Source organism: Anser brachyrhynchus, assembly GCF_964034855.1.
Source record: "Anser brachyrhynchus genome assembly, chromosome: 21".
NCBI classification, from domain to species: Eukaryota; Metazoa; Chordata; class Aves; order Anseriformes; family Anatidae; genus Anser; species Anser brachyrhynchus.
In genome coordinates, this window is record NC_137714.1 from 3100912 (window position 1) to 3113892 (window position 12981).

Below are 12981 nucleotides of genomic sequence, written 5' to 3' on the forward strand. Positions count from 1 at the left end.
TGGGTCCTAACCCCTGTGTGGGGCTGGGGTCAGCCCGAGCCTCCCGTATGGGCTGGGTCCTAACCCCTGCGTGGGGCTGGGGTCAGCCCAAGCCTCCTGTATGGGCTCAGTCTTGGCCCCTTTTGTGATGTGGGGCTGGGGTCAGCCTGAGCCTCCTGTATGGGCTCAGTCCTGGCCCCTGTGTGGGGCTGGGGTCAGCCCAAGCCTCCTGTATGGGCTCAGTCCTAACCCCTGTGTGGGGCTGGGGTCAGCCCGAGCCTCCCGTATGGGCTCAGTCCTAACCCCTGTGTGGGGCTGGGGTCAGCCCGAGCCTCCTGTATGGGCTGGGTCCTAACCCCTGCGTGAGGCTGGGGTCAGTCCAAGCCTCCCTGTGTGGGCTCAGTCCTGGCCCCTTTTGTGATGTGGGGCTGGGGTCAGCCCGAGCCTCCTGTATGGGCTCAGTCCTAACCCCTGCGTGGGGCTGGGGTCAGCCCAAGCCTCCTGTATGGGCTCAGTCTTGGCCCCTTTTGTGATGTGGGGCTGGGGTCAGCCCGAGCCTCCTGTATGGGCTCAGTCTTGGCCCCTTTTGTGATGTGGGGCTGGGGTCAGCCTGAGCCTCCTGTATGGGCTCAGTCCTGGCCCCTGCGTGGGGCTGGGGTCAGCCCGAGCCTCCCTGTGTGGGCTCAGTCCTGGCCCCTGTGTGGGGCTGGGGTCAGCCTGAGCCTCCCTGTATGGGCTCAGTCCTGGCCCCTTTTGTGATGTGGGGCTGGGGTCATCCCGAGCCTCATGCATGGGCAGGGTCCTGGTCCCCTCCGTGGTGTGGGGCTGGGGTCAGGGCCTGCCTCACTGCATGGTGCGGGGACCAGCCCCATGGCATGGCACCGGCAGCCAGCCCTGCCCTGCTGCGTTTTGTAGGGCCCGGCGCTATGCCACGATATGGGGCCGGGGCCGGGACCTGCCCTGCTGCGTGAGGTGGGGTCCCTCAGGCAGGCGAGCCCTTCTCCCGGGTCCTGGGGAGCAGCTGCTGGAGCTGCTGACGATGCAAGTTTTTACAGCTTGGGGGTCGTTTATTTTGTCCTGGAGCTGCTGAGCCTCCCTAGGCCGTGACTGGAAGGTTTTTCCCCACAGGCAGGGAGGTGCAGAGTTGGGGTTCTGAGTCCCTTTGGGAACCGAGGCTTGGGGCAGAGCAGGGGCTGTGACATTTGCAGGGGAACTACAGCTCTTCCTGCCCCTGAAACGGGGGTGCAAGGCAGAAAACCAAGGTTGTAGCGTGAGTCTGACTTTTCCAATGTTGGCACATTAGCGACACAAGGCCTGGCCCTTCGCACAGCCCTCTGTGATTTTTTCCTTCCAGATAAATCCAGGGAAGTCCCTCTCGTCCCTGTCTACGCAGGTGCCCTGCAGCGTCTCCGTGTCACCGAAGCCTCCTCTGGACACCGAGCGGAGGGGCTGGGGAACCTGTGCTGTGCTCCCGGTGCGTGAGAGGCCCTCGGGTGGGTCGCACAGCTCGCCCAGCAAGGTAAATAAACCTGCCTCAGCTACGTTTGTTGGTATGAATCTGGGGATTTTTCCCAACATATGTTCTTTTCTCTGGCAGAGACAAAAGCCATAGTAAGCAAACATTGAGCCGGCAGCCGGCTACGTGGGCTGCTCTGCGGCTGATTTATTTGTCTGATCAGAACTGTAAATTCTCCAGCTTCGGGGCTGAAGTCAGCCTCCGGGGAAGGGAGAAGACTCGGCTGGGGTCTGCTTGTAGAGTTGGTGGCCGAGGTGGTTCGTTAGGGACGCTGTCGGTCTGGTCAGCCATCCTACAAGAAGGATTTGTGCTGGCAAACCTCATCCCTGCTGCATGTCCCCTCCTTGGGGAGCCGTGCAGCCCCATCCCCAGCAGAGGTGCGTCCCCAGTGCCTCGGTTTCCCCTTGACCATTTTCCCTGTTTTTAAGCACCAGCCGCCCCGAGTGGTGCTGGTGTCCGGCACGAGCACATCCTGCTGGAACATCCTCGCTTGTGGGGCGGCCCCATGGGTGTCCCGCGTGCCCCACGGCAGCGAGCAGGGGGAGAGGAGTCCCGTGCTGGGGCTGCAGGCTGGGCTGGGGGGCTTTGATTTCCCCCATAAGGGAAGCAGACGAGCAAGGTGCCGTTTCCCTTCCTGGTGGGCTCCGTGCTCGTCCTTCATCCCTTCCCCATGCCCCCCGGGAGCAGGAGGGGGCTGCGGGAGGGAGGCGGTGTGCGTGGAGGGCGATTGTCATGGTTACCTTCCCCGACAGACACAAATGGCTCCAGCTAACCATGGGCACCCACAGGGCTCCGCCAAGGCTGCGTCCACCCGGCCGCGCACCGGGGGCAGCCGGCGAGCCGGGAACGAGCCTCGGCGTGCTCGCACGTGTGTGTCCGTCTGGGTAAGCCCCGTCCCCATCCGCACCCCACCGAGCCCCAGTGGGTGGCAGGGAGGGAGAGGGTCAGGGTTATTTTTTTGGGGGGGGGCCGCCGAGGTGGCCGCTGTGCGGCTCCCCCCACCCCGAGCCCTGGCGCGCCGTCTCTCCCTCCCGTGCTCGCTCTCCCTCCTCATCTCCTGTCTCTCTCCGTGCCTTTCAGAGACAAAAGCAGGGCTGAAGCAGTGCCGGCCGCCTCCGAGAGCCCTCCGGCCGCCTTCCCGGCCCCCCCAGCCCAGCTGCAGGAGCTTGCAGGAGGGGGGGGGAAGTTGCTCCAGCCCCCCCCCAGCCACCCACCCACCCCCTCTCCCAAGGAAAGGTAAGGAAAAGAAAGCAGACGATGCTCTCCACTTGCTCCTGCACCTTTTTGGCAGGCCGGGCTGGCTGTGGGGGGGTTGGTTTGGGGCGGGGGTGCGGGCTGCTGCTTCGCCAGGCGGTGCACAACCCCGGCACAAAGCCGCTCTGTCGACAGATCCCTGTCACAATATTTTTCCGCAGGCGACAAGCCCACACTTGGCAAAGCTGCTGCTTCCCTACGTCGTCCCTTTCTCAGCTGGTTGGGGAGCCCCTGACCGTGTCCCCCCCCCCCCTCCCCTGGCTCCCCAAAACGATGCCCCCCCGTCGATGGGGCTGTCCTCTCGCTGCAGGCAGGGGGCGAGGGAAGGGGGCTGGATGGTGGTGCTGCAGTGCTTGGGGGTGACAGTCTTATCCCCTCCTGGGCAGGAGGGGGGAGATGACACGCTGCTTTGGGGGAAGAGGGGACCGAGCCCATCCCAGTGACCTCGGTGGCTTGGGGGGGCCCTCTGCTCCCCCCACGTGAAGGCTTGCAGCACCAGGGGCTGGTGTGCGTGCTCGGCCGGGCAGCTCCGTGCTGGGACGAGGAGGAGGATGGAGCAGGGCTGCTCCTTGGCCGTGTCTGCATCCCCTGCCCAGCGCTGGCAGCCTGTCCCCGTGGCTCCCCTCTGACTCGGCCGGCTTCGTCAGAAGGAGCAAGGGGGGCTTGAAAAGTTTGCTCGCAGGTGAGGTGCGATGGTAACACCCAGAATTTGCCCCGCCGCCCTCCCCCTTGCCCCTGCTGGCTGGAGGGGTAACAGCCCCTGCTTTTGGAGGTGCTCCCAGAGCAGGGGTGCGAGTGACAGCTCCAGGAACCCAAATCCAGCCCCAGAACCTGGTGCAAGACCTACGGCCCAGCCCCTGCTAGGGAGACAGCCCGCACCCCCTGAAATCCGTCCCTGGGGATGTGAGGACAGCCTCGGGGTGCCCTTTGGGGCCAGACCAGCCTCTCCAAGGGGGCAGAAATCCGCTCCAGCTGGGAGCGAAGGTGCAGGGGGGGGCAGCAGCAGAAGTTTTGCTGTTTTTTTCAGGGCAGGCAGGGAGTCAAGCACTTGTGTTTTGAGGCTGCAGAGGGCAGGGCGATGCCCGGAGCTGGGAAAGGCTCCGGCACGGACAGCACCGCTCACGTTCTCGGGGTGCATCCTGGAAGCAATCGTGGTCCTCCCTCAAGCTTCGGCCCTGAGCCTGATACCACTGCTGTTCAGATCCCAAAAAGCTCTGGAAGTGCAGGGGTTTGGTCATTTTGGCTCTGCAGGCAGGTGGGGAGTTGCTTTCCCAGTGTGGCTGCCGGGAACCTTCCCGAGATGCTGCCGGGGTTCCCACACCGCAGCGCTGGGGCCGGGCTGCGGTGCAACAGGCGCTCCCGTGCACGTCTCCGCAAAGCACGCCGACTGTACCCCGCCTGGCGAGCCACTGGATGTCAGTGTTGATTGATACAAATGAAGCCGAAGCAATATCTGTTTTTTTCTTTTTTTTCACCCGGTTGCACAACAACAGGCACCCTCCGAGCGGGATGGATTTCGGTGGGACCTGGTGGTGACGTTGCCGGGGTGCGAGCGGAGCTGCTCCCAAAACCCTGCTCCCAAAACCCTGCTCCCAAAATCCCCTTTGGGGAGAGGCACGGGCTGAGAGCTCGGCACCGAGGCTCGCAGGTCCCCGTGGGGCTGTGGTACCGGCATGAGATGTCAGCGGGGAATTACCAGGAGGGTTCCTGCTCCCCGGCAGATAATGTGGGGTGGGGTGGGGGGGAAGCAAGAAGGAGGAAAAGTCTGGGGTTTGTTGTGGCACGGAATGAAAGCACAGCTTGTCGCCAAATGGCAGAGGGCTTTCCGGCCAGCTGGGGCCAAGGGGACGTTTTCTGCCTGTTTAGGAGACCGACACCGAGGATGGGGCGAGAGCGAGATCCCCGAGGGGACAGCTGGCCTGTGCTCGGCTTCCCGAGCAGACGCCGGCACAAGTGGCTGCGTTCTCACCTCTCCCCCCTCCCTCCTCACCCTCAGTCACCTTTTGGACACCAGTGCCCAGGCGAGGTCGTGCTGTGGGTTTTATCCCAGCAGCCGCAGGCAGCTCCAGGTCTGCTCTGGGTGCTGGGGACCCCGTGGTCCCTTTCTGGGTGGTGGCACTGCCGGGACCCCGGCGCTCTTTTTGGGGGCCGGGCTACCTGCATGCAGCAGTCATGGTTTTCTTCTCTCCTCAATGCGTGAAAACACACCTTAGAAGAGCATTTTTCTGCCTCTGCCTTTAGTACACCTGCTCCAGAGCCAGGTTTTTTGGGGGCACCAAAGCGCTTAGGGGCACAGATAGCACCCGAGCAGCCCTGAGGAGCTCTCCGGGCTTCACGCCCTGCTTCCAGGCACATAATTGCCCTTTACCCGAGCTTAAAATCCAGCTCCCGGCCTGCCCGTGGCGGTCACACCCGCGCTGTGCAGCAGAGCCCCGCTCTCTCCGCGCGTCACAGCGGCCGTCCTCCGACGTCGGCGCAGCAGCAGCAGCAGCGCCGGCCCCGTGCGTGGCGCACCGAATTCGGCCGGGCTGAGCTCCCAGCTCATTACCAGCACAGCTCCCTCCCCTGCGGCCAAGGAAAGATCATTTGCAAAGCAAGGGGAAAATAAAGCCTGCCGGGGCCTGAGCGTGGCCGGCCGAGTGACGACTGACGTCCAAAGCCCTGCGCTGCTGCTCCCCTGGCGGGCAGGATTACGGGCACGGCTGGCTTTGCTGATGCAGCGAGCGCAGGGCGGCCGCACCGGTCTGTCCTGCTGAGGCCGGGCCAGCGGCTGTGAAGCCGCAGCGAGCAGCATCCGAGGCTGGGAGGATGCGGGGCTGCTCCTCACGGCCAGCAGCAATTGCTGGGGAGCGAGGGTGCTGCCAGCTGGGAGCTTGGGGTGGGCTCCTGGGAGGCGCAGGGGGTGCCCTGGGGGTCCCCATGCCCGCTCCCTCCTCTCCCTGCTCCGTGCTGTAGTCACTGAATGGTGTCGGTTCCTCCAGCCCTGTCCTGGGGCAGGGAAAGGGGCTCAGCAGGGCAAGCCAGAGCTCCCTGGAGCCCTCCCCATCCTTTGGGGCAGTTTTGGGGCAGGGCTCCGGGTCACCTGGGGCCGGAGCTGGCACCCCGGCCCTTGGGGAGAGGAGCTGGCACCGAGAAAAGCTGCTGGGAGGGGGCCAAAACGGGCTTGGCAGGAGCGGCCGCTGTGCATCCGAATGTCTCTGCTAAGCCAGGATGGGTCGCCCTGTGCAGGGGATGGGGAGGGCAGAGCCTTCCCCGAGGGGAACGTGTCCCTTGGGGGATGAGGAGAGCCTGGAAGGCCACAGCTAACCCCTTGTGCCCCCGCTCCAGCAGTAGCTGGGGGCTGGCGAGGCGTGCCGCTCGCCGCCACGATGTCCTGCTGCTGCCTGGCCCTGCATCCCCCATCGCTGTCTTACGGGGTCTCACCTCCATCCCCACCTCTGCCAGCAGGGCCGTCACCCCGGGTCCTGTCCCACGGGGATCTCTCCTGCCCTCTGTCCTGCCCACAGGGCCGCGAGTACCCCGGGGACCACTAGCAAGACTGCTGCAAGGAGCAAGCAAGGAAAGCAGCGGGCACAGAAGGGCCGCCGAAGACTCCAGGAGGTGGCAGGGACGTGCGGGTCCCCCGGGGCTCCTCCTTGCGTCCCCCAGCTCGCCACCGGGCGCCCCTTGACCACCGGGGAAGATGCCGGGGCTGATCAACCGCAGCACCCGGCGCCCGCTGCCGCTCGCCGCCTCCGAGGTGACCTCGTGCGTCAGCGGCTACGCCTGCGGGATGACGGCCTCGCTCACCTACCGCAACCCGGAGGCGCAGCCGTGTGAAGGCAAGTTTCCGCACTGGGTTTGGGAGCACGCTGCTTCGGGGGCTGCCTCCCCTTGGTCGAGTCCTCGGGGGTTGTGAACGCGAGGTTGCGCGGGTCTAAGGGGCGCGTTCGTAGCAGCAAGGGCGCGCTGCTGGCTCACCTTGGTGCCCACCAGGATCCCCAGGTCCTTTTCGGCCAGCCCATTTCCCAGCCCGTCCTGGTGCCCGGGGTCGTTCCTCTGTTCCTTCCTTCCCCTGCTGAACTCCTTGAGGCTCTCACCAGCCCCATTTCTCCACCGGCTGAGGTGGCAGCAGCACGCCCCTCTGCCACCGCTGCCGCTGGGAAAAACCCACGTGGGGAGCGCAGGGCGGGGGGAAGCAGCCCCCTGCGGTGGGTCTGGGCGAGGGCTTGCGGGGCTAAAACCCCGCTGGCCGGCAGGGCTCTTTGTCTTCCCCCTGGATGAGCACACAACCGTGGTCGGGTTCGAGGCGGCGGTGTGCCGGCGCGCCGTCACCGTGCAAATCAAGGACAAGGCCAAGATCGACGCCGCCTATTTCGACGGCTGCAGCCACCCCGACGGACGAGCTCACGACAGGAGCGGTGAGAGGGTTTTGGGGGAGCATGGGGAAGGAAAGATGAAAAAGTGTTGAAAAGATGAGGCTCTGGGGCTCGCGTCCTTATGGTGTCTGCCAAAAGGGACGGCCCCATCCCTCTTGGAAAGCGCTGTTGCTGCTGGACAGCCAAAAGGGCGATGCAAAGGGCCGGGGGTTGGGCTCTCTAGAGGAATCTCTGCAGCAGAGGTTGCTTTGAGAGTGCGGCCCAGGGCTGGGGTGGTGGCGGAGGCCTGTGGAGGAGCAGTTTCTGTGGCTGACACTGTGTCTCGTGGCGTGGCCATCTCTGCAGGAAGGATTGTGATGGACGAGGACTTGGAGAGAATTGCATTTGTGGCTAGCCTGGGCACAATTCCTCCCCTGGAAAGCGTCTCCGTCTTCATCAGCACCTCCTCGGAGCTGCAGACGCTGCCCAGCGGGGCCGTGAGGGTCCTCCTGCCAGCCGTGTGTGTCCCCAGGGTCCCACAGCCCAGCTCGGAGAGCACCAGCACCCTTCCTGGCCACCAGCTCCGGACGTACGAAGCCAGGGGATGGGACTGGGGAGCAGGGGGGGAACGGGAGGCAACACCCCAGAGCAGACGGGCTGCAGACGTGCAGTCCCTGGGGACACAGCACGCGTGCCCAGCATTAACTGGGGCTCGTCTCACCCGCAGAGCCAAGCCCTGCTGCGGATCGGGGAGCCCGGAGCAGGGCAGCAGCTTCTGCCTGGCCCAACTGCTGGAGAGCGAGGCCACCAACCCCTCCGGGTACGAGTTCAGCTTCCACCTGGAGATCCGAGGGCCGTGCTTGCTGGCAGGTAGGGCGTGCTGCGGGGCTCTCGTCGCCTCTGGGCAATGCCTACCCTCGTCATCTCCCTCCTGGCGTGGGGTCCTCTGGTCCTCCCCAACCGCCCCGCGGTTCCCCCGGGCAGGCGTCGAGAGCCCCACGCACAAGATCCGCGCGGACGCCGACCCCTCGGCTCGCTCGGCGAGGAGCATCGTCATCACGCTGGCCGACAAGCACACCTTCGACAGGCCCGTGGAGATCCTGATCCACCCCAGCGGTAGGTGGGCTCTGCTTTCCCTCCGCTGCCGCAGCCCCTTCCTAGAGCCCTGTCCCGTAGCGCTGGTGTCGGGGCCAGGGGCTCTCCGTGAGATAATCCCGGACCCTCTCGGGGCTGCCCCTGTATCTTTGCAGTTGGGGGTGTCTGTGTTTCTTGCCAAGCTGACGTTTGGCTCAAGTGGTTCTGCATTTCCAGAGCCCCACATGCCTCACGTCTTAATGGAAGAAGGCGATATGACGCCCGCGGAGTACGAACGACACCTGAAGGGGAAGAACGATTTCATTAAAGGCACCAAGAAGGACCCCAGCGCCGAGAAAAAGGTGAGAGGCACGAGCTGCCGAGCCTCAGCCCGGGCTTTCCTTGGCACTGGAGCTGCGCAAGAAAACGCTTGCTTTGCTTGCTTGCATCACGCCGGTCCAATAACTGCAGCATCCTCCCTCGGAGAGGGGTTGGTGTGGAGGAAGAGGGGAAAATTCTGCGTTGCTTCTGATAAACCGAGTGTGGAAGAAGCTCTGAGATGGTTATTGTGTGTGTAATTAGTGCTATTCTAGCACAGCGTAATTAGGTAGGTGCATTATTATAGCATTAAGGGTATTATTGCAGTGACATAGAATAAAATATTCTTTTAATTGCTCGGTAAATGTTTACCCTTTCTGGATGGCTGTCAGAAAGATAGAAGCGATCGGGCTTGGAATAATGAGCTCAACCGGAGACAAAGGTAGCAGAAACTTCTCTTTGTTCTGTTGACGAGCAAATGGAGAAATGTCTGCTCTGGGATTTCTGCCTCCTCTCCTGGCAGCTCTGACGCGCTGAGTGACAGCTCCGCACCCCGAGCTGCTGCACCGGCGTGCCGGGGCCGAGCGGAGAGGAGGGGACCGGAGGAACCGTCCGAGTTTACGGGGTGGGGGTCTCCCCCAGCGCTCGTTTCCCCGAGAGATGCATCGCCCGCCTGCCCTGCTCCCTTCCCCTGGGCTTCCTCTCGCAGCGCGGCGCAGGGATGAGGACGGCGCTCGCTCCGCACGGCGGGCGCCTCCTCTAATTGCCTCGGCTGTGCGGCAGGTGGAACGAAATGAAACTCCCACGCTCGGGCTCGGATGGCTCCCTAATTATTTCTGTGCCTTTAGCATGTCAAATTGGTTTTTGGGGGGGATCATTCCGGAGACGTTTCCCCGCAGGAAGCCCCCCTCTGTGCCCCAGGCTCCCCCCTCCTGGAAAGAAGCCTTCCTCCCTAAACGCCTCGGGGTAGATTTCGGGTGAGAACCAACGCTACTCAGTGGGTGCCACCCGGCACCTCTTGCCTTCAGCGAGTTAGCCCAGAAATTTCGGCAGTAAAGGGTCGTTCGTTTCCATCCCTCGGGTAGCTATGCAGAAGCCTTGGGTGCCCATCAGCTGGCAGGATGGTGGGGAGGAGCGCACGCGGGCATCGCTCTCGGCCGGCAGGATCTGGTTAGTCCCCGTCACACGGGGATTTTGTGTCCTGGATCCCCCAGGAGCATCCCGGGGAGCGCTGCAGTTGGGCCCAGGGGCACAGCTCCACGCCTGGACAGGGTTGCCAGTCTGAAATCGGATGGACATCCATGCTGGGAAAGATCCTGATGAAAATAACGTTGAGCGCAGGAAAAGGGGAACGGAGCACACCCTTCCAGCTCCCGTGGCCGGTTTGTTTATTTCCCGAAGCTCGAGAGGGAAATGCAGGAGAAAACCAGCCCTTTGGGGTCTGGTTTCTTCTCGTGAAATCAGCAAGAACCAGCAGGCTCCGAAAGCAAGGAAAAAGGCAAAAAAAAAAGGCAAGGAAAAGCCTGCGGGGCCGGGGCAGCTCGCTGCACAGCCTCCTGTAGCCCTGTGGAGCCGGGGGAGCAGGTGGGGCGCGACGGAGCCACCTGGAAACCACGGCGGGTGGCAGAACCAGCTCGAGAGGGTTTGTCCTGGTTTAATTTTATCACGTCTCCAATGGAGATTGATCCTTGAAATAAAAGCAGACACAATGCAGAAAGCCATCAGAGCTGTGCGCGGCGCAGAGACGTGCGTCGTGTGGGCTCCTATTGAAATTCTGTCCTGAGTGACGGGTTGGGCTCTCTGAAGCGCTTCGGTTCCTACAAAGGGAAGTGGTGGAGGGAACGGGCAGGAGCAGCAGCAGGGCAGAGGTGGCAGGAAGGAAGCGAAGCGGCCAGCGCGGCGTGCTGAGCGCCGCGTCCTGCGCTTTGTCATCGAGTGGCCGTGCACAAAGCCTTGGGTAGCTCTGCGCCTCGTGTCACGCCAAGTGGTGCTAACGAACTGTGTTACCCGAGGGAAATAATGACGATTTAAGAATCATTTTGGCGAGGTGTTTTCATCACTGGGGCCAGAACGAGCATCTCCGTCTGTAGGCACGCTGTGAACCCCCTCCAGGTGGAACGGGGCGGCAGGATGCTGCCCCCGCTGCCTTCCCTCTCCTTCTTCCCTGCAGACCGAGATCATCAGGAAGCGCCTGAACAAGGACATCCCCCACCACCCCGTCGTCATGCTGAACTTCTGCCCGGACCTGCGGACGGCCCAGGCGGACCTCCGCAAAGCCCCCGGCGAGTTTATCTTCCTGGTCGACCGCAGTAGGAGCATGGGCGGCGTGAGCATCGACCGCGTCAAGGTACCGCGCGGGATGGGAGGCGCCTGTGCGATGTCAGCGAGGGTTGTCAATGCTGATGAGCCTTCATTAAGAGGGGATGGGGGGTAATTATACGCCGTGGCTTTCGTCATCGTGACCGTGCTGCTCGTTAGGTACCTGCAGTGACGCTTGCTGCCCCTGCTCCTCTCCTTCCCGTCCGTGCACCAAACAAAAATATATTTCCCTCTCCCTCTTGCTGGTTTCCCATCTCCTGTGACCCTTCTCCATCTGTCCTTGTGCCCGGGGCCTGGTCGCTGCCCCAGTGGGAAACCTCTGGAGAAGAGCAAAGGATGCTTCGGGGCTTTGCGCCGGTCTTAGGAGACGTGTCGCTGATGGGCAGCGCACCTGGAGAAGTTGTTAGAGCACGAGGCACCCCTCTCTCAAACACCGCTTATCTCCTGCAGCCTGGTGGAGGGTTGTGAGCGGTGTGCTGAGCGCTCTGGGTAAAAAAGGGGCCACAGAAAGGCTTTGCCATGGTGTTCTGGGGGCCTGAATTTCCCCCAGAGCCGCCACACCGGATTCCCTTGCCCAGAGCCAGCCAACAGCAGTCTCCCCGTGGCCGCTGGGTGGTTGCGCTGGGCTGAATCCCATGGAGGGGAACGGGGGCACCGCGCCTTGTCCAGTGGCTGCAGGGCCATCCCGGCAGCCATCTCCCACTTCTGGGACCCGGCTCGGCTCTGGGCCACTGCTCATGGGATCTAGAGAGGTTTCTACACCAGTGGCTGTTTCATTATCCTTAGCCCTTAACGCGCTTCGGGGGCAGGCTGGTGTCCGCCAGCTGGCACGTCTCGGGGAGCAGCTGTGGCAAAAGCTCTCTTTGGGAAGTTCCCCTTGATTTTCGGGGCCAGCTGAGCCCCGATACCTTAAAACATTGCACCCTCCTGAGCAGGTGCAGGGGCAGGCTTCCCCTTGGGGCTCCGATTGCAGCCAGGGGTGTCCCGCTCACCCCCATCCCTAACACGGGCGACTGCCGGATTTGGGGTACGAAAGTGCCCCCCCCAAAAAAAGTGTCCCCAGTGCCACCGTGTCCCCACCTCCGGCAGCAGCTCTGCCCGCAGCCGGAGGCGGGTGGCGGGGAGCATCTCGAAGCCATCTCCCTCCCCATCCGCCTCTCGTTTCCATGGGAACTTGCCGAGGATGGCAAAAAGGAGCAAAAAGGAGCATGCGGTGCCATCGCAGGCGGCGGGGAGCCCGAGGGGGGCTGCGGGGGGTCCTCTGGGAAGCCCTGGCTGTGCCCTGTCCCGGCGTTATCTCCGCGGTGGCTTTGCTGGTGCTGCACGGGGTCCCCCCCTTTTTCCTTCACCACGTTTCAGAGCCTGGGAATCAGGAGGTGTCTCTGCTCCGGGCCAGGATTCTGCCTTCTGGCTCGCTGCGTGGCCTGGGTGCGGGTCTCTGGTTTGTCCCCGGGCGATTTGGGGACACTGTGGGGACAGAGCCCCCGTCCAGGTCAACAGAAATGACGGGGGTGGGAGGTTCAGGGCGTCCCCTTCCGTGTGGGGCAGCGGGACCGGGCTCTTATCAGGGGGAGAAGAGGTGGTGCATGCGTTGGCACCGGCCAGGCTGGCAAAGTAACTGGGAATTGACTTCTCCGGAGGCAAACATCTCTCCGTATTGAGCGGCGGTATTGATACCGAGTGCAACGGGATCAGGATCAATATTTACCACAAGAAGCAATAAATCCTTCTGCTCGCTCAAACAGAAGGCAGGCTTTGGTAGCCCACTTTGGGAAGTGCTTCAACAGAAATATTTGGAAATCTGCTTTTTTTGTTGTTGTTTATTTTTGTGTGTTTTTATATATTTTTATTTTTTTTTTTAATCCTTGCAACGAGTTCCAAGGCGGGGATGTCAGCGCTGAGATTTGCAGGAGCCAGCACCCCCGGAGCCTGCCGGGAAGCGGCGATATAAATACATCCTCGTAGGTTTGAGCTAACAGCTTGGTGTAAAGTCCTCGGGAGCCTGCTAAAGGGCAGCAGCCCCGCTCACGTACGTTACCTCGCAGCTCTGCCGCGTGGCTGCGTCTCCGCGGGGCCAGCCCGGACCCTGTGGCCGAGAGGAGGCCGCCCTCGCCTGCGTGACCTTGGCAGCTCCTCTCCTAGGGCTGGCTCGAGGGTTTCTGCTGCCCTCGGCAGAAGTCTGCC

At 62.8% G+C, this 12981-nt stretch overlaps 1 protein-coding gene across 17 annotated transcripts in view; it reads left to right on the forward strand.

The window, feature by feature from the left end:
- Positions 1–27: 27 nt before the first annotated feature.
- VWA5B1 (von Willebrand factor A domain containing 5B1) overlaps positions 28–12981 on the forward strand; it is a 33741-nt gene continuing 20787 nt past the window's right edge. For 4 of the 17 annotated variants that reach the window (XM_080564034.1, XM_080564020.1, XM_080564027.1 and 1 more), the window contains exons 1-8: positions 1528–2731; positions 6256–6570; positions 6988–7149; positions 7453–7675; positions 7814–7956; positions 8071–8202; positions 8398–8522; positions 10649–10825. In XM_080564034.1, the coding sequence (XP_080420160.1) occupies positions 6432–6570; positions 6988–7149; positions 7453–7675; positions 7814–7956; positions 8071–8202; positions 8398–8522; positions 10649–10825 (1101 nt within the window). In that variant the 5' untranslated portion in view covers positions 1528–2731; positions 6256–6431. Of the gene's footprint in view, positions 1499–1527; positions 2732–6255; positions 6571–6987; positions 7150–7452; positions 8203–8397; positions 8523–10648; positions 10826–10907; positions 12759–12981 lie in introns of those variants that run through there. The other 13 variants (XM_080564035.1, XM_080564031.1, XM_080564021.1 and 10 more) reach the window with 7 other exon arrangements.